The sequence below is a fragment of the Morus notabilis genome, unplaced genomic scaffold (assembly GCF_000414095.1).
Source record: "Morus notabilis unplaced genomic scaffold, ASM41409v2 Scaffold1360, whole genome shotgun sequence".
Taxonomy (NCBI): Eukaryota; Viridiplantae; Streptophyta; class Magnoliopsida; order Rosales; family Moraceae; genus Morus; species Morus notabilis.
The window spans coordinates 15524-35641 of record NW_010367546.1 but is presented as its reverse complement, the minus strand read 5'-3'; the positions used below and the strand labels follow the sequence as shown (position 1 = coordinate 35641).

At 34.4% G+C, this 20118-nt stretch overlaps 1 protein-coding gene across 6 annotated transcripts; it reads left to right on the top strand.

The window, feature by feature from the left end:
* LOC21411017 (type IV inositol polyphosphate 5-phosphatase 3) lies at positions 1-19319 on the top strand. Of its 6 annotated transcripts, none has more exons than XM_024175122.1 (12): positions 1-160; positions 6467-6496; positions 6646-6760; positions 8123-8203; positions 8949-9021; positions 9178-9282; positions 9437-10307; positions 10578-10762; positions 10971-11079; positions 11561-11703; positions 17515-17749; positions 18831-19319. In XM_024175122.1, exons 2-12 carry the CDS (start codon positions 6467-6469, stop codon positions 18852-18854), a joined length of 1971 nt encoding a protein of 656 aa, XP_024030890.1. In that variant the 5' UTR covers positions 1-160; the 3' UTR covers positions 18855-19319. The 6 variants fall into 6 exon arrangements, with proteins under 6 accessions (XP_024030890.1, XP_024030888.1, XP_024030887.1 ...); XM_024175120.1 differs by having other exon boundaries at positions 6598-6760; XM_024175119.1 differs by having other exon boundaries at positions 6418-6496; positions 6598-6760.
* Positions 19320-20118: the final 799 nt, after the last annotated feature.

The window sequence follows — 20118 nt, the reverse complement described above, 5'->3', positions numbered from 1 at the left end:
ACCTGGTGAGGAAAAACAAACCCCCTTTCAGTTGCAGTTGTTAACACTTCTTCCAGCAAATTAAGAAGACTTTGTTATTATAGCTAATGTCTCCTGCAGAGAAGATGCAAAAACATTTGATCATCAGCTTCTGAATTAGTTTAGTTAACTTCCAATCAAGGTACGTTCTGTAATATATATACATATTTATATGTATATATATATATGTGTGTGTGTTGATTCATCTCCTCTCTCTCTCTCTCTCTCTCTCTCTCTCTCTCTCTCTCTCTCTCTCTCTACTTTGATTTGCTTTGGATCTACTGATCTCTAGCTGCATATGTCCTCTCTGAATACATCAAAATCTTCTTTAGCAACAATCTTCAACTGTATTTCGTCTTTTTCATTTTGGTTGTGATATTTAGGAAATGCTTCTGATACATCAAGAACTAAAAACGATACCAAAAAATTGAAACAAAAAATACATAAAATTTTGGGATAATTGCCATTCATTCTACCGACAGCCGGAGCTCATAAACTCTTGAGTTTGTTTTTTTATTAATTCCTTTTATTTCTCGACTATAGTATTTTTCTTTCTTTTTTTCTTAAAAAAAAATAAATAAACTGTTCGTTTTGATGTTCTTGCAAGACATAATAATATGGTCATATTTCAACAAGACATAATAATATGGTCATATTTCAACAGCTTTTTTCTGAGCCAATAAATGCTTTGAATTGAGACATAAATTTGACAGCGCATTTCTTGGCTTTATTCGAATGTTTGGATTCATGTATTGTTTCGGATAAATGCATGACAAATTTTTTTTACCAAATAAGATCATGATAGTTAAAAAGTCTCATCAGAATATTGGTCTCTTTTCCTTACTTTCTTCTGCACTACTGTCTAATAGTCCACTTTTTTCTCTTCTTACTCCAACTAATTTCATGGGTGTCAACTAATTTCATGGGTGTCGTTTATGAGAGAAAATTCTAATGGTTTTTTTTTTTTTTTTTTCTCTTTCTTTCTTTCTTTCTTTCTTTTTTTGTTTTTTGTTGAAAATTTTCCCTTAAATATAGAGGTTTTATTGGAACAGAAACGTAAAGTGTGAAAACAAGGGAAAAAAATTCCCACCTCCCAGAACACCTAGGAATAATCGAGACAGAACAAAAAATAGAAGAAGCAAAAATTTGAAAATTTACGAAAGAAAAAATATATTTTTTTAAGAAAAAAGCAGCCATGTAGCCTTTGATTTGTATATTAAGACAAGGGAAAAAAAAAAAAAAAAGAGTTTCTAGCATGAAGTGACCGTACACATCGCGAAGAGGTTCACCTTTTAGAATTATGTACAAATTTCAACCGATAAATAATGAAAGAAAAAAATTATGTGAACAATTACCGTTCATTTCGCTAATTCGAGTTTAGAATTTGAGTTTTACTACAGTAAAAAGCTCTCACAAACAATCACATCTAACTTTTTTGCTACAGTAAAAAACTCTTACATAAAATCACATCTCAACTCGAATTAAAAACTCGAATCATCGAACTAAACGGGTCCTAATTTTTCACTAATTTTTATCACATGACAAGGGGATAGTTTTTGTAACGGCTCAAATTATTTATTTTTAGGAGTGATATTTAGGATGCTGCTAAAAATGAAAAAGAAAAAGAAAGGATAATTGAAAGGTCATTTTTCTTTCTTTTTCCTTTTTTTTTTTTGTTGAAATTAAATTGATGGGCCAACATTGTAGTTTGGATATGCACACACTTGTGCTAGACCTATGCCTTTAGGCCAAAAGTATAAAAACGATGTCCTAATAGTGGCATACAAATTGATTCTCTTGATCTTATGATTAGGGAGATTGCGTGAACACGACGGTGTTAATTCTTAACTATTAATTAATGTGAGTCTTAGTTGAGTCTCTAAAAGTATTTAATTTGATCTATTATTGAGTATTGAACGATTCAAACTAATTTCGGTCCTAAAATGTAAGACTTGCTTAACTAAATTTTACAAGGCTAGAAAAAGTGTCAATCTTCTAAAAAAAAAAAAAAACCATATATATATATATAAAATAGAGGGTAAGAAAGGGTCATTTTCTAAGCTCTTTACAAGTGCTACAAAAAACCCTATTTCTTGCAAGATTCCTCATCTATGAAGGGTCATTTTCTAAGCTCTTTACAAGTGCTACAAAAACCCTATTTCTTTCAAGATTCCTCATCTATGGAAATATGTCCAATTATAGTGGTAATGCCCATGTGACATAAAGGTGGGGTTATTTGGGCACATTAGTTGGTGAAAGGCCAAATCAAATCAAGTCATCTGACCAAATTATATTAGCAGCCCAAATTGAAAATAAGGATTCCTTATGATGATGTCTTTTAAACCATCCATGACTGATTAGATCTTGACCTAATTTGTTGGACAAAGTTTTCTGTCTTTCACCAAGACACAAAATGGCGTCTGATCATCTAACCACGTGGATCCATATATATAGCTATATGAACAAAGGCATTTGTTATTTTTCTTTTAGTAAATTCTAAGCAATGCTATACATAAAATATGACTTTTCTATCAATTAGTGTTTCAATTTGAGTCTAATAATAATCTGATACAATTTAGTTTGACCATGTTTTTGTTTTTTTTTCCTCCAAGTTCTAAGCAGAGTGGAGAGATATTATATAATTAGGGATTTTTTTTCTTCTGATGTTTCATCTTTTTTAGAAAGTAATATAGATTCAACAGCTGATAAATAGAAAACACTGGTATTCAGAAGAGAATACCAGAAAAATTCCCATATAATTATACATAATTAATTTCATAGTCTGATCTCTTATTGTAAGTAATCATTTTTTCTAAAGGAAAAAAAAATTAATAGATTATAACTACCAAATGCATCTATCCACTAAAAACACACACACACAGACAAAGAACAAGCATTGTAGGTACCCAAAACAGGACATATCTAGGTTCGCGGGTATTAAATTTTAAGAATTCCATTTTCCATGGTCAATATGTTTATCATTTAGAAACAGATTATATAGATTTATAAAAAGGACTTAAGCGGATAAATAAAAAATAAGGAAGAAGATGTACTTCAAATGTCTATTTCTCGAAGTATTTATCTTAATTAAATAATTTTCAAAGACAAATTTAAACTATGCATGAAAATGAAAAAAAAAAAAAAAAAAAAACAGTAGAGTACAATACAGTAAAACTTTGACCTCAGGAAACAGTGTGTAAAACTTAGTAAATATATATACATTTTTTGTATTGTAAGTGCCAAACATAAAAGCTTTAATAACCATTATTGTACTTGTTTTAATTTCCATCAATTATAGTAAATTATAGTAAACGTACCACTCATCCCACTACTGTCTTCTCAAATAAGTTTTCTATCTGCCTAAGTGCTTTCATCAATTATTGTAATATACCATTACGATCCTCTCTTTTTTTTTTTCAGATACAATTTTGAATTGTTTATATAAGACATAGTACTTAGTCGCACTTGCAGCAAAAAGTTTTCACCTTTCGAAAATGGGACCTTTTTTTTTAGTACGCTAACATAATGATAGGTCAGGTTTTTTAATTATTAGATATGTATAAAATCACGTAAAAGTTAAAAAATATGCATATTTAACGATTAAAAAAACTTGATTTATCGATACACCGGCATACCATAAAATCTCCCAAAAATATTGAAAAAAGGTATTCTTGTATGCCTTGCAACTTCGGTTTTGGATTATAATTTCAGAATTTTCTATAGAGAGATTCTTAGTACGCCTGACGTACCGGTAGACTGTGTTTTTTTATTCGTTAAATATGCATACTTTTTAACTTTTACATGATTTTATGTTGATCCGACAGACAAAAGACCTGACCTATTAATATGTTGGCGTATCAGAAAATATCATTTTTTATATTTTTTTCCTTTTTGTTAAAAAACAACAAATAATCATCCATCGAACTTGCACCCAAAAGTTGGATGATTATTTGTTTGGAAGTTTATATATATATATATATATATGTATAGCTTTGGGAGTTTATATAAGATTCTGGTTTGGTCCCTTCTAAATCAAATTTGAAAAAAATAAAAAAATAAAAAAGGTTGCACAACTTTTAGTTGCAAGTTCGATGATGGTTATTTGTTATTTTTTAACAAAAAAAAAAAAAGAAAGAAATATAAAAAGGGACCTTCCTATATATATGTGTGCAAGTTCTATATATATGTGAAAGAAATATTTGTTCGATGGATGATTATTTGCAAGTTCTATATATTATATATATATATATATACATATATATATCTTGCACAAGTGATTCGACCTTTTCCTCTCTCTCTTCTATAATGGTGTGTTTGGTCATTTTTGTAACTGACCACATGGAAGTTCATGAGTATGGCCGAAAGCGTTTTATGTAGTCATGGCGGTGGAAGATTATGATGTGTTTTATTATGTATCCTATATGTACGTCACCATTCACCATAATCATTCTTATTTTAATTAGCTTTACAAAAGGAAAAAGATATGTGCATTATTGTTACTCAATATAGTAAAATTCAACTCACCAGTAGTTTTCTATACATTAAACCGTGAAACCATATAAATTTTACATTAATTTTTGCTTTAGAAAATACACTTTTAAGCCAATTTTGTTTGTATGAGATTTATACGTTTTAATATACTTATATAGTTTATAATTTAGTGTGGTTTTGACCGTATTTTAATTTCAGAAATATATACAACCAATGGTATAATAGTAGTTATCATAGTAAGCTACTTAATAATATGGACATGCTTGTACATGTATATTATATTGTTATACTTTAATGATGTTCAATGCTTAACTTGCATTGCACTTTCTTGTGCTAAATCATTGCGTTTGAATGATTGCCATTTGCTTTTCGTTTTCTTCTTTTTTATGTTTTAAGGAAAGTTCTTCAACCAATCGTAAGAAAGCTAGAAAAATCAGCAGCAAAAAAAAAAAAATAATAAATAAAAATAAAAAGCTAGAAAAAGGGCAAATTGGGAAAGTGGTATTCTCCTCTTAAAAAAGTTGAACTGGCTTTAAGATGGCCACTTGGCAGCTGAACGTTGAATGTTAATCTTAGCCACTACTTTTCCCGTTTCTTTATTTTGTCCAACCCAACTGGATTAGTCTCCCATCTCCCAGTCCCATCCACCACCTAATTACAATTAGTAGTCTACGCAGGTTGCTATATTGGGTGAAAAACGTTTTAATATTTTTTTACGTGTTTAAATAAATGATTTTAAATTTTAATTTTTAAATTTTAAATTTTTTTAAGATAAAAATACTATAACAAAATTAAAATCGTATATTTAAACGCATAAAATAAATAAAACTTTAACTTTTTAAAGTCGGTTGGTTTCTAGAGAGTTCTTTTTAACTTGTGAGTTCTTTTTAACTTGTGAACTCAATAACTGCTTTTGTTTAAGCAACTGTGTCTTTCTTTGAAGCACATTATTAGATACAATCTTCTTTATCTACCATTCTTAACTTCATAATTTTTAACTTGTGAACTCAATAACTGCTTTTGTTTAAGCAACTGTTTCTTTCTTTGAAGCACATTATTAAATACAATCTTCTTTATCTACCATTCTTTAACTTCATAATTCATGTAGAGCGAGACAAAATTCGATAAATTATAAAGTTTTATCTTCAATAAGTTCCACATTCGTAACATATTGTAACAATAGTACAAGTCGTAATTTGACATTTATTTGTAATTTTCTTTTCTTGGAAGTTGCTTTTTTCTTTGGTGAATAATATTTAAGAGTCGCTTTCATTTCTTCTTGAATTTCCATCTCTCTCTCACTCACAGGAATCTCAGGTCCTATAACTCTCAACTTTCCCAAAAAAAAAGGTCTCAAGATTTAATCACCATGTATATTGAGAAGTTGACATTACATTATTCTCACGAGCAAGCATTAATTGCAACCTTTTTTTTTTTTTTTTGGTCTCTAGAGAAAACCAGTACATTAATTGAGTTAACTATACAGATTATCTCTTAAAAAAAACATCATAAAAATCATAATCTTAGAGATAAGGGCGACAAGATCCCCTGACACGAGGAACTAAGAACGAAAAGAAGTTGCCACCCAATAACACTTGGGCCATTCCCATTTGTGACTCTGTCAAATTCAATTCTCTCATATTTTTTAACTGCGACATAGAGACAAACACTTTGTGTGTATTTTGTGAGAAAAACCCGAATAAACAAAAACAATGAACAGCGATTGTGGGGACCATGCGTGTCGGATCCAAAACCCCATTAACAAAGAATTGCGAATTCTTTTTTTATTTCTATATTTTGTATCCCAACTTCCGTTATGTTGCGGTTACAGAGAAATAAAGAAAAAAAAACCGCATTTTTTTCTTCTTGTTTGTTCTTCATATTTGAGCTCTAATCCTTTTGTTCTAGAAGATTTTGTGTTCATTGTTATTGGTATTTATTTACTATGCCTGCACAGATGAAGCAAAGTTCAAAGCATAACTCAGAGGTAAGAGAAAGAAAGTTCTTTTTTCCTTTGTTTGATTATAATACAGATACATATTTGGTTTTGGAATTTTGTTTGATTTTGTGAATCTGAGAAATTTGCAGAAGAGAAGTTGGGCTGAATTGTGTTGTTTGGATTGGTCGTGCATACAGCTGTTCTGGCCAAGAGTGGTTATGAGAAAATGGCTCAACATCAGCGACAAGGACTCCGATTACAGCGCCGACCCTGAAGATGACGACGACAATCACACTGATTCCGACAATGAAGGTCAGATACAACACACCATAGTAAATTTGGGTCTTCAACTTCTAGTTTCATGATCATGCGTGATTCATTATTATTATTACTATTAATTTATTATTATTATTTTGGAGAACTATAACGTTTTTTCTTTTTCTGGGATGTTATGGTAATGCTGTATGTGGTTAGGGCCGTACATGGGTTGGTTGGGTTGGTGCGAGATAAGACTTTTTCTTACTCTGTCTTAAAGGGTGCAGATTGTAAATATTTGGCTCTAATAATATTAGAAAAATTTCACAACCCAATGATGTTTGGGTTGGGGCGGGGTGAGGTGAGTTGGGTGGTCAAGTTCATCATTTAAAGAATCAAAGTTCAATCTAACATTCAAAATTCATCATCAAATAAAAATAATAACTCTAACATTTAAAGTTCATCATCAAATAATATTGATCATCAAATAAAAATAATACTGTTAATCAAACATAACTCTAACATTCAAAGTTCATCATTAAATAGAAATAATACTGATTAGTCCATCATCAAATAGATAGCAATTTAAAGTTCAATCTAACATCAAACATGAAGCAAAATAGTCCATCCAACATCAAACATAAAATTAGAGGCTTAATTCAAATCCATCCAAAGCAAGCACTACAACAACAACCATTCTTATCAGTCCACACTCATAGGCTCCTTATCAGGCATGTTTGTGCGGGTTGAGTTGGGGTGTGCGGGTTATTATAGGCTCAACCCACAAACCGTCCCAAACACCCCGGGCCAGACATTTAGTGGGCCGAAAAATAAAAAATAATGTTATAAGTTGTCTTTTTCGGGTTGGGTTGGGGTGGGGCGGGTTGTTCGGGTTTATGTACAGGCCTATATGTGGTTTTGGAGTTTGCTTGAAATGATTTTTTTTTTTTTTAAATTGAAGTTTTGCTCTTTGTTCTGTGTTTTTGTACTATAGATTTTTTTAATTTTTTTTAAGTGGGTTTTTATGGACTTCTGTTCTAGTTTCATGATCATGTTGTGTTTTTTTTTTTTTTTTTTGCCTTTTTTTTGGGAGAATTTGGACACACACACATATATACATATATTTTTTTTTTTCTGGAAGGTATGCTTATAAATGTATGCCTTTATTTTGAGCTTTTTAGAATGCTCTTTCAAGATTTTGTAGCTTTGCACTTTGTTCTTCTGTCCTAGATTCTCATTTTGAATGTGTAGTCTTCAAGTTTCATAAAAGCTGTTTGTTTGAAAATCTTAATGAGTTTTGATGATGGGGTTTTGTTGAACAGTTTGGTAGTATAAGGTAGACTGGCCTTTTTGCCTTTCTTTTCTGTTCTGAGCCTTTTTGAGATTTCAGCTTGACTCAAACAATGGGTTATTTTGCAGAATTTTACCAACGTGGAAGGCCATCAGCCCCATCACGTTTTAGAGATAACGTAGACGACGATGCACGGGTTGATCCTACTGGTAATATTTCAATATTTCAACGCGGAATTGTTCCTTTTTAAAGAAGGAACAAACAGTAACCGTAGATCTTTTTTTTTTAATACTATTGTATCGCCTTTTATCAATGAGGGAAAGAAAAAGAGGTTACTTGTGGAGCTGGCATTTGATCTTATGCGAAGAACGTTATTTCTTTGATTCAATGTAATTAGAATTGATTGACTTATCCTTCTCATTATTATTATTATTATTCTTTTGCTCTCTCTTTCGCAAGTACCTCTTTGAATTTGTTGTTTATTGGATTTTATTACAGACAATTTAGTAGTGTAGGGATCTAAATCGAACTTAGCAATGTCGAAGCAGGGTGAAAATGGACTAACCATTATTTTTGTTTCTTTGGTTGGAGAACTTTTGAAAGAATTGACTGGTTGTCAAACGGGTTTATGGTGTTGGTCTGTTTGCAGTTCTTTTCATTTTTATTTGAGAGAAGGTACAGAAAAACCTTTTAGATTTATTAGTTAGAATGTTTTCAATTAGCCAAAGACTTCTTTTGACAAGTGATGATGGACACCCCTGTATGAATGGTGAATTCATTTTTTATACGACACTGCATTAGATTAGAGATTATATGTAGTTTAAATTTTAACTAAAGTCTTTCATGTTTTTTGTTCTTGAGTTTGTGCCAAGTGAAAGTTCTACGCTGCTTTTACAAAATTTTCATGCTTTGCTTTTTGTTTATTGGTTTTTTTTCCTGTTTAATAAAATTCAGATGCTCTTCCAAAGATACGAAGACGAAAGTCAGAAACTCTTAGGGCACAGTATATAAACACAAAGGAACTCAGGTAGAATTTCCCTTCCTTCCCCTTTGTTTTGAAAATATTTATAATAGTCTAATTCTTAGTTGCACAATCTATACAGTGAAAGATCATTTACTTCATTGGGTTGGTTAACCAGGCGTTTTAATTTTATGTTCTTTTTTTTTTTTTTGGTGTCCTTAGAATATGCGTAGGGACGTGGAATGTCGGAGGAAAACTTCCACCTGATGACCTTGATATAGATGATTGGCTAGACACCAATGAGCCAGCTGACGTTTATGTGCTAGGGTGAGTGTTTGCCTCATTTGCTTTCAGAATTTATTAAATATTTTCAATTTATCATCTGATACCACATTGCTTTAATATGTGCAAAAAACATGCTTGCATTCCTATTTTATCTTATTAGAGATGTGATAATAACAAAATGCTTCTATATTACCAGTCTTCAGGAGATAGTGCCATTAAATGCTGGAAACATCTTTGGTGCTGAAGATGGCCGTCCAGTTATATTGTGGGAAAATATTATTCGGGAAGCACTTAATAGAATTCGACCTGAAGCAAAGAAGATTAAATCCTTCAGTGATCCTCCATCTCCTTCAAAGTATAAACCACCTGATGACATTCCTGACATAGAAGAGGAGATATTACTTGAAAGTGATAGTGATGTTGATGAAGAATTCCATGATATTGGCGACGAAGTCCATCCTTTAAATGAAGAACCAAACAACAATGATGAAGGCAAAGGAACAGCAACCACAGGTGAAAAGGTGAATTTGGAGTCTGGAAATGATCTTGCTAATTCAGGCATGCTTGCCGAAGGGGAGCTAAACAGGCAATTTTCTTCTCCAAAGAGGTTAGATAGATTAAACTGTTTACGGAATGAAGACAATCCATTTAATTCACAAGCATCAGGTGTTCAACCTACTGTCAAATTAACCAAGATGCTAAGCGGGAGTGAAAGGATTGGTTTAAGCTGGCCAGAACCTCCATTAAGCTTGCTATCTCAACATGTGTTAGAGAGACCAAATTCTTTTAAGTCGGTTAAATCTTTCAAGGCATCCAAGTCTTTCAGAACATATAGTTCTTTCAAGTCAAATGTAAATGATGTGGCTCCAGAAATTGCTTTGCTTGCAGAAATTGACCTTGAATCTCTTATGAAGCGTAAAAGAAGATCATCATATGTAAGGATAGTAAGTAAACAAATGGTTGGTATTTTCCTTACTGTATGGGTTCGTAGGAGCTTGCGGAGGCACATTCAGAACTTAAAGGTGTCTACTGTTGGTGTTGGTGTTATGGGCTACATCGGTAACAAGGTTATTTTAGTTTACTTTTAGTTCAACTTTTGTACTCCTTTTGGCTTATCTCTATTGTAATTGTAAGCTTCATCAGTAGATTTTAGACTCACTTAAAGATTACGTTAAATCTAGTAATAGCATTGTTGTTGTACCAGTGTCTTATGTTTTGATATTGTTCTTGTAGACTGTGAATTTAAATACATTGTATTTGAGTATTTCAATCCGTATTATGTTGAGTTTTGACGTTTGAAATGCTTGATTTTCTTCTAACAGATTTCAATTTTTCAGGGCGCGGTATCTGTTAGTATGTCCATATACCAGACTCTGTTTTGTTTTATATGTGCTCACCTGCCATCAGGTGAAAGAGAAGTAGATAAACTTAAAAGAAACGCAGATGTGCAAGAAATACATCGAAGGATGCACTTTCATTCACTTTCCAAAATAGGGCTTCCCAAATTCATCCACGACCATGAGTGAGTACATGTGACTGTGTTGCAGAATATAAAATGGATCGTCTTATCCAACTCCTCTTCTACCATTTCTTTTTCTTTTTATTGTTTATGTTTTGTTCCTTCTTTTCAGTATTTTTTTTCTCCTGGTTATCTTGATACCTTTTGGTATCCCTACTACTGAATTATGTTTGAATAATAGTCTTCCTCTCTCACTCTCTCTTTCTTGCAGAAGAATAATTTGGTTGGGCGATCTGAATTACCGAATCAACTTGTCATACGAGAAAGCACGAGAACTAATCTCCAAGAAGAGATGGTCTGAGTTGGTTGAGAGTGACCAGGTACGTTAAGTATTTCTCTAAAGATGGTACTTCAAAGGATTTCTATTTGGCATTTCAAACACCAGGATAGCACTTATATGGTTTAAGGAACTCCTATGAGTCATGCGTTGGCTGATGGAACTGTTTAGGTGAAGTTCAGAACTCTTAGATATGTTTGGATATGATAGATGGTGAAAGATCGGTTGATGCTCATGACACAGGAAATATGAGGAATGAAATGTACAACATAATCTTAGAATTTGCGTACAAATTAAGTTCAATTTACATACATACTCGAGTCAATAGTTGTTTGCATATCAGTTCAAAGCAATTTTTTTTTCCTTCTCTATTTTAGTCCTCAAATTAATGAAACCAACGCGTATGAAATATTGGAGTAACTCATTGCATATTTATTGTTTTGCTAAATTTAAGCTTAAAGAAAATTTAATTTAGTAGGAGTGAACTTAGCTGCTAAACACTTTTTGACATATTATTTTGACAGCTTGTTCGGGAGCTTAGAAAAGGTCGTGCATTTGATGGATGGTCTGAGGGTACTCTAAAATTTCCACCAACATACAAATATGAGATTAATTCAGAGAAGTACTTTGGAGAGGATCCAAAAGCTGGGAGGCGAACTCCAGCATGGTATGCTTGGGTTACTTTTCATATCATAATGGGTTATCTTCAATCACAGATGCATTTAATTGTCTTGCTTTTTTTGGGTTACTCTGAATTCAATCATAATGAATCCTTTGCATGATTATGCAGCCATCTTGACTTAGTTTTAAGTCAAATAATTCTTTGTATGGGTTTCTAGCCATGATTGTTTTGAATGACTTCAGGTGCATATCCCATTCGTCAAATTTTCAATGGGTACTATGATTTCCCGCTAGCCGGCACTAGAGAACACGGAAATTTAATGCTAATTTTCTTGATTTATCTACTTTATTCAGGAGTGCCCATATTCAATCTTTGTCAGTTACATTTTAATAGCACTGGATGCTTTTTTCCATGATGTACATTATACTTAAGAAATGAAGGGAGGAAGGGTTATCTGAGCAGAACGTCTCTAGTGTGTGTTAATGGAACATCAGAATGAGTACAAATAAAGCTCTAAGAAGTTTGAAAATGACGTTAAAATTATTACAGGTGTAACAGATTACAAGCTGAACTCAGAAACAATGTTTTCTTTGTAATTCATTGCACTCTATTACCTTCTAAAACAATGTGTTGGGACTTGTTGAGAGTGTGGGAAAATCTGTGTGATTCCATGGGAATATCTGAGTGATTCCCATGGATTTTATCTCAATTTAGTGTATTGACTTTGTATTTATTTCCCAATTTCTTTGTAGTATTTTTGGTAGTTTTCTAGGAGAATAAACGTGGTAATAAGGAATTACCATAATTGTACCTTTGTCCTCTCTATTTAAGGGGAGTCTTCTCTGTAAACCGTATCAAGAAAATAAGAAATAATTTCCTCTGAAATTCTTTATGGTATTAGAGCGGGATTGTGTTTCTCTTTGCTCTTTCTAATGGCAAAAACCGCCATGATTGGGGCCATAACAGGGGCCTCTCGTGAAGCTGCCTTCGAAGTCACAAGCGGATAAACCTCGACATCAACGACAGCCACATCCCAACAAATCATCCACAACATCAACGACAACCATTCACTATAGATTACACAGCACAAGTTGAATGGTGCGAATTATGTAGAGTAGGCTCAATCAGTTGTCCTTGTTATTGATGGAAAAGGACGGCTGGATTACTTGACAGGGGTAGCCGTACCACCTGAAGTTAGGACTCCTACCTACAAGAAGTGGAAATCCGAAGATTCCATGGTGAAGGCATGGCTGTTGAACTCGATGGAACCAGCGATCAGCCGTGTTTATCTCTACTACAAAACAACAAACACGATCTGGGAGATGGTAGAAGAGATGTACTCTGACTTAGGGAGCTCAGCCCAGATTTTTGAATTGAAATCTGCCATAAGAGAAAAGAGGCAAGGTAATCTAAGTGTAACAGAGTATTATAATGAACTACAAGTCTTATGGCTGGAATTAGATCTATATCAGGACTTCAATTGGAGCTGCTCTACGGATAGTGCTAAATTCAAGAAGATGCTTGACAAAGAGCGAGTATTTGATTTCTTACTCGGTCTCAATAAGGAAGTGGATGAATTCCGAGGTCGTGTACTTGGTTTCAAATCATTTCCTGAGATTAAAGAGGCATTCGCTGAAGTGAGACGTGAAGAAGCTCAGCAGAGAGTAATGCTCTAGAAAAAGAAGACCAACCCTACACCCATTGCCGAACTGCCACACCAAGAATCAGCTTTGGTTGTCAAGAAAAATCCCGGGCCTAGTGGAGAGAACCCAAATCAAAGGAGGAGTGATAGGCCTTGGTGTGATCGCTGTTAGCGTCATGGACACACCAAAGACACATGTTGGGAAATCCATAGAAAACCACCGGACTGGAAGCTAGCACGTGAACGCTGGCGCCAACGAAATTCTGGAGAAAGCCGAGGCTTCAAAGCCTCATCTGGAGAAGGAGAAAAAATTCCAGAAACCAGTTCTTGTTCGGCATTCAGCAGGGAGCAATTGCAACAGCTTCAGATTATCCTGTCCCAGATTCCATCCTCAACTTCGTCATCCTCAGGCCCGACAGCAGTAGTTACACAGAAGGGCAATTTTCTTTCTGCTCTAACAACCAAAACTGCTAACAAAGTCTGTTGGATTGTTGACTCGGGAGCCGCAGACTATATGACAAACAGTAGGAGTATTTTTTTCAAGTTTTGAACCATGTGATAATGGTTTGAAAATTAAAATTGCAGATGGCTCTTTGGCATCAGGAACAAGAAAAGGGACAGTGAGAATTTTTGATTATATAACTTTACACTCTGTGTTGTTTATACCAACCATTACCTGCAATCTTTTGTCAATTACAAAGTTAATAAAAGCTATGAACTGCACCGCTAAGTTCTCCCATTCTTTGTGTGAGTTTCAGGATTTACTTTCGGGTAAGACGATTGGCAGTGCTGAGGAGTGTGATGGGCTATATCTATTTGAAGGTTCTCGGCTTGCAGAGAATAAACAAGTTCAGGCTTTGAGTTGTGATTATGTCTCTACTTCCAGTGAAATTATGTTATGCCATAATAGGTTAAGCCATCCTAGTTTTTTATATTTGAAAAGGTTGTTTCCCTCATTATTTATCAATAAAGATGTCCACTCATTTGTCTGTGAAACATTTCAGTTTGTTAAATATACTCGTGTTCCTTATCCTTTGCAACCTTATAAAATTTCCAAACCTTTCTCACTTATTCATAGTGATATTTGGGGTCCCTTAAGAATAAATAACATATCAGGTGCACGATAGTTCATAACCTTTATTGATGATCATACTCGAGTCAGTTGGGTATTTCTCTTAAAAGAAAAATCAAATGCTGTCAACATTTTTCAAAACTTTCATAAAATGGTGAAAACACAGTTTCAGACAAAAATTCAAATTCTTCGTATAGATAATGGGCGAGAGTATTTTAACAATGCTTTGGGTCCATATCTAGCAGAGAATAGAATATTCCATCAAAGCTCGTGTGTCGATACCCCCCAATGTCGTTGAACGTAAAAACATGCATTTACTCGAAATGGCCCGTGCACTCTTGTTTGCTAACAATGTTCCTAAGTTTTTTTGGGGGGAAGCAGTTCTTACATCTTGCTATCTAATTAATTGTCTTCCGTCTCGAGTCCTTCAGTACCAAACACCATTGTCTATTCTTCGTAAATCTTATCCCCAAATTTGTTTACTTCATGATCTTCCCCTCAAAACATTCGGATGTACTGCATTTGTACACTCAAATTCACCTCAGCAAACTTGATGCTAGAGCTATTAAGTGTGTTTTCTTAGGCTACTCTCCAAGTCAGAAAGGTTTTAAATGCTACTGTCCTGTCAAAAAAAGGGTATACGTATCCATGGATGTCTCATTCTTTGAAAATCAAGCTTACTACAAACCTACCCGTCAGGGGGAGAATGCGAGACATGCAGGGCAGCTTTGGGATTTCTCCATTCAATCAGAGACAGAGTCAGAGTTTCCCATTCAATCAAAGTCAGAGCCCCCTAGTTTACCTTCTAAGAGTCCAGTGTTACTTATTATGTTGTCTAATGATATGGAAACAGGGGGAGAATCACATGTGCAAAGCACACAAAAAGAATCACAAGAACTTTGTATTTATTCTAGGCGGGCTGGACAATCTCGAAAGCAACACAAGCCTATTACAACTCTGAAGCACTATCAAGAGCTTGAATCGGAGGTAAACACAAATGAATGAGGTAGGTATTGTTGCTAAAGAATCCAAAGAGAAGGAGGTTTAGACAGTAAAGGAAGAACTGCTAGCTAGTGATCTTGATGTTCCTATTGCACTTCGAAAAGGTACTTGGAACTGCACCCAACATCCGCTGTACAATTTTATGTCCTTCAAACATTTGTCACCTGCTTTCCGAGCTCTAACCAAGAAGATATTTGTTGAGTGCTGAGGAGATTCCTGGAAGTATACATGAGGCCCTTGAAAAGCCACAATGGAAGAAGGTAGTATTGGAGGAAATTGAAGCTTTGAGAAAGAATGGTACGTGGGTGATTGTAAATCTACCCAAGGGAAAGTGCCCAGTGAGTTGTAAATGGGTCTTCACAATCAAATACAACTCAGATGGGTCAGTGGAAAGGTATAAAGCACGGTTAGTAGCTAAAGGTTTTACACAAACCTTTGGAGTGGATTATAATGAGACCTTTGCCCCAGTTGCTAAACTTAACACAATCAGGATACTACTCTCGTTGGCTGCTAATCTTGACTGGCCTCTACACCAGATGGATGTAAAAAATGCATTCCTTAATGGGACACTTGAAGAAGAAGTGTATATGGATCTACTGCCAGGGTTTAAAGGGGAATTTGGAGGCAATAAGGTGTGCAGGTTGTTGAAGTCACTATATGCACTTAAGCAATCTCCTCGAGCCTGGTTCGATCGTTTCACTATGACAGTCAGGAGTTTTGGTTTCACTCAAGGACAGTCTGATCACACATTATTCTACAAACACTCAGGTGGTAAGGTCTCGATTTTGATAGTATATGTGGATGATATTATCTTAATAGGGGATAATCTTGAAGAACTGTCAGACTTGAAGAAAGTGTTGCCCAGAGAATTTGAGGTCAAAGATTTGGGGCAGCTAAGATACTTTCTAGGAATGGAAGTTGCTTGTACAAGAAAAGGCATTTCGATTTCCCAAAGAAAGTATACGATTGATCTCTTAGAGGAAACTAGTATGCTTGGTGGAAGACCATTTGAAACCCCTGTGGAGGTGAATGGAAAAGTGAAGAAGAAGGAGTTAGGAGACCCAGTAGATAGGGGGAGATATCAAAGGTTAGTAGGGAGACTAATCTATCTATCTCACACCAGGCCTGACATAGCATTTGCAGTAAGTGTTGTGAGTCAGTATATGCATTCTCCTTATGAAGAACACCTAGCTGCCATGTATAGGATTCTGAGATATCAGAAAATGACACCAGGGAAAGGTTTGTTCTTTGGAAAGACTAAACAAAGGCAAATTGAGGCTTTTACAGATGCTGATTGGGCAGGTTCAATCGAAGATAGGCGGTCAACTTCTGGCTATTGTACTATGGTATGGGGAATTCTTGTTACTTAGAGGAGTAAGAAACAGAGTGTTGTTGCTCGCAATAGTGTAGAAGCCGAGTTCAGAGCACTAGCACATGGAATTTGCGAGACAATTTGGATCAGAAGAGTTCTGGAAGAATTGCAAGCTGAACACAAGACTCCTTTAAAGGTCTACTGTGACAATCAAGCAGCCTTGTGTATAGCTCAGAATCCTGTTCACCATGATCGTACCAAGCATGTGAAAATTGACATACACTTTATTAAGGAGAAGATTGATGAGGGTGTAGTAGAACTTTTTTATGTACCTTCGTCTCAACAAGTTGTTGATGTTTGAAGCTCTAGTAGACAAGCTGGGAATGATTAACATATATTCACTAGCTTGAGGGGGAGTGGAAAAATCCGTGTGATTCCATGGGAATATCTGAGTGATTCCCATGGATTTTGTGTCTCAATTTAGTGTATTGACTTTGTGTTTATTTCTTAATTTTTTTGTAGTATTTTTGGTAGTTTTCTTGGAGAATAAACGTGGTAATAAGGAATTACCATAATTGTACCTTTGTCCTTTCTATTTAGGGGGAGTCTTCTCTGTAAACCGTATCAAGGAAATAAGAAATAATTTCCTCTGAAATTCTTTCGAGAGCAATCTAAAATAATATGTGAAAAAATTTTGGTTGCTAACTGAAAATGACGCATTCGACTACAAAGTTGGATAAGTTAAAGTTTTCTTGAAATGGTTCGTATTTGAATATTGTTTTCTTCCTGGAAAATGTATTGTGAGTTTACAATGTATTCATCAATCAGGTGTGACCGCATTCTTTCATACGGTAAAGGAATGAGGCAATTGAACTATAGACGAACGGAACTTAAGCTTTCTGATCATCGACCTGTGACAGCAACATACATGGCTGAAGTTGAAGTGTTTTCGCCTAGGAAGCTACAGAGGGCTCTCACATTCACTGATGCAGAGATTGAGAATGAGGATGTTGTAACAGACATGGGGATTGAAGTCGGGATAAGCTGCTTAAAATTTGAACAGGTGAGTACTCTTGTTGCTCTGGAAATTGGAAAAGCTGTTAGTCTCTCTCTCTCTTTTTATTTATTTATTTATTTATTTTTAAATCATTCTTTATGAAAACTCATAAAATAGTTCCTTTGTATTGTTCATTAAGATTGGGGGGCATTATGCACGTTTATAACAGATTTGGCCTGTGCGCGTTAGAGATGGTCTTAACATTCTGTTTCTAAGCCTACAAAAAGCTGATGTCTTAAGGAGTTCACCAAAATAACTTCTTTAATATGTTGGGTAAACCTGGCTGTATTTTGAACAACTCTAAAAACCTTAGTTAGGCTCATGGTAAAGCAAATCAATGGAGAATATATAGGTGAATCCACTAAGATCCTGAGCCAAGATTCTTGCTAGGATACAGAATACTTTATCTTTTAAAACCAATTTAAAGATATGTCATTAATGACCAAAAATCACTTACTTTTTTCTTTTTTTAATCGCCTTTGCATGGTTGTTTCAACGTGGTCTCCTTTAGCAGTTGGCATGGACAATTAGTCTTGCAGGCTAGTGATTAGTCCTGTGACATTTATTAGTTTATTTCAATGAGTACCGTAAAGAGTAGTTTTAGGGACACCAATTCTGTTTGGTGTTACAGATTTGGCCTGTGCGTGTTAGAGATGGTCTTAACATTCTGTTTCTAAGCCTACTAAACTCACGCGGCATAGAGTTGTCATCTTTTCACTAATAGATGTAATCGCTTATTATTAATTGATGCAGACACTTACCAACAAAAGGGTGGCAGTTCACATGTCACGTAAAGAGTAGTTTTAGGGACGTCAATTCTAATATTAACTTTTTTGTGCTAAACTCACGCAACATAGAGTTGTCATCTTTTCACTGGTAGATGTAATCGCTTATTATTAATTGATGCAAACACTTACCAGCAAAATGGTGGCAATTCACATGTCACATAAGTTGGTATCAAAAAGTTGAGATTAGAATTGGTGTCTCTAGCATTATTCATACAGTAAAGTGTCAATCCATCTACTACTTAACGAGTTTTACAGACAGTATAAACGTCTCTGGAGGTAACTTTGCTTTCTTTATGCAGGATATATCTGATTGGGATCGTTAAAGGAGGCTAGCATTAGGGAAAATACTTAGAGAAGCTTTTTTAGTATCGCAAAAATCCCCCAAACCCGCATATTGGGCTCGAGTTGAAAGCTAGAATCTAGATCGCCGATTGAACCCTGCAATAAGACGGGTATGGAGGGTGAGGGTGAGCCTCTGCAACTTGTGAAATTCCCGAAAAAAGGATTACATATTGAGTTCATTCTTTTGATGTCGTTATTTTGTTACCGTTAGTGTATATTCTAGTTAGTGTGTAAATGCAAGTAGGATTTTTGCCATGTGGTCTTTGAGCCTTTTACTTGTAAAGTGAGTTGGATTTGTGTGTGAATATTTATGGAAGTAAAAGTTGTTGCATGATCATAATAACCCATATTCGGATGTGTGGAAAGAAGAAATGATTGTAACACAGACTTAAACCATGGTTGTTTGTTCATTTTTTTTTCCTTTTCCTTTTTCTTCTTCTAGACATTGCCCCTTTATTAATATATATCATTTCCATACTCTTTATGGCATTTTATTTTATTTTCAATTTGCGTCTTAGGATATAGATAGATGAGGGAATTTAGGTAAAAAGAATAAGAATAATGTTATTGGGCACCAGTGGTGCTTAGAACTGTCAACTAATAGAATAAGATGAGACTCACTTTCTATTAGTAATGGTGTTTAACACCGGTGGTGCCTTAAAATATTTTTCAAAGAATAAAGGGGAAAAAAAAAAAAGGAGGAAGGGAAAAGAAAAGAAAAGAAAAGGTTCCTGGGCAAAAAAGAGAAATATTGTTGGATGAGTTCTTTTGATGGGTTGTTTGATGAATACTTTGATTCTAATTCTAAACAAAAGTAACTTAGGTCATGTTCATTTTACCGATTCAAGTTTAGAATTTGAGTTTTGTTACAGTAAAAAATTTTTAGAAATAGTCACATCTAATTTTTTTATTACAGTAAAAAACTCACATAAAATCACATCTCAACTTGAATTAAAAATTCAAATCAACGAACTAAACGGGCATACTCTACTTGGCTACTCTTTATTTGGAGAACTTTTGATATGGACTGAAATCAACAAAGGGCCCGTTTAGTTTGCTGATTCGAGTTTTTAATTCGAGTTGAGATGTGATTTTATGTGAGAGCTTTTTACTGTAGCAAAAAAGTTAGATGTGATTGTTTGTGAGAGCTTTTTACTGTAGCAAAACTCGAATTCTAAACTCGAATCAGCGAAATGAACGAGGCCTTTAAATTCCCTTGACAGCTCATCACAATGACTAACTTTT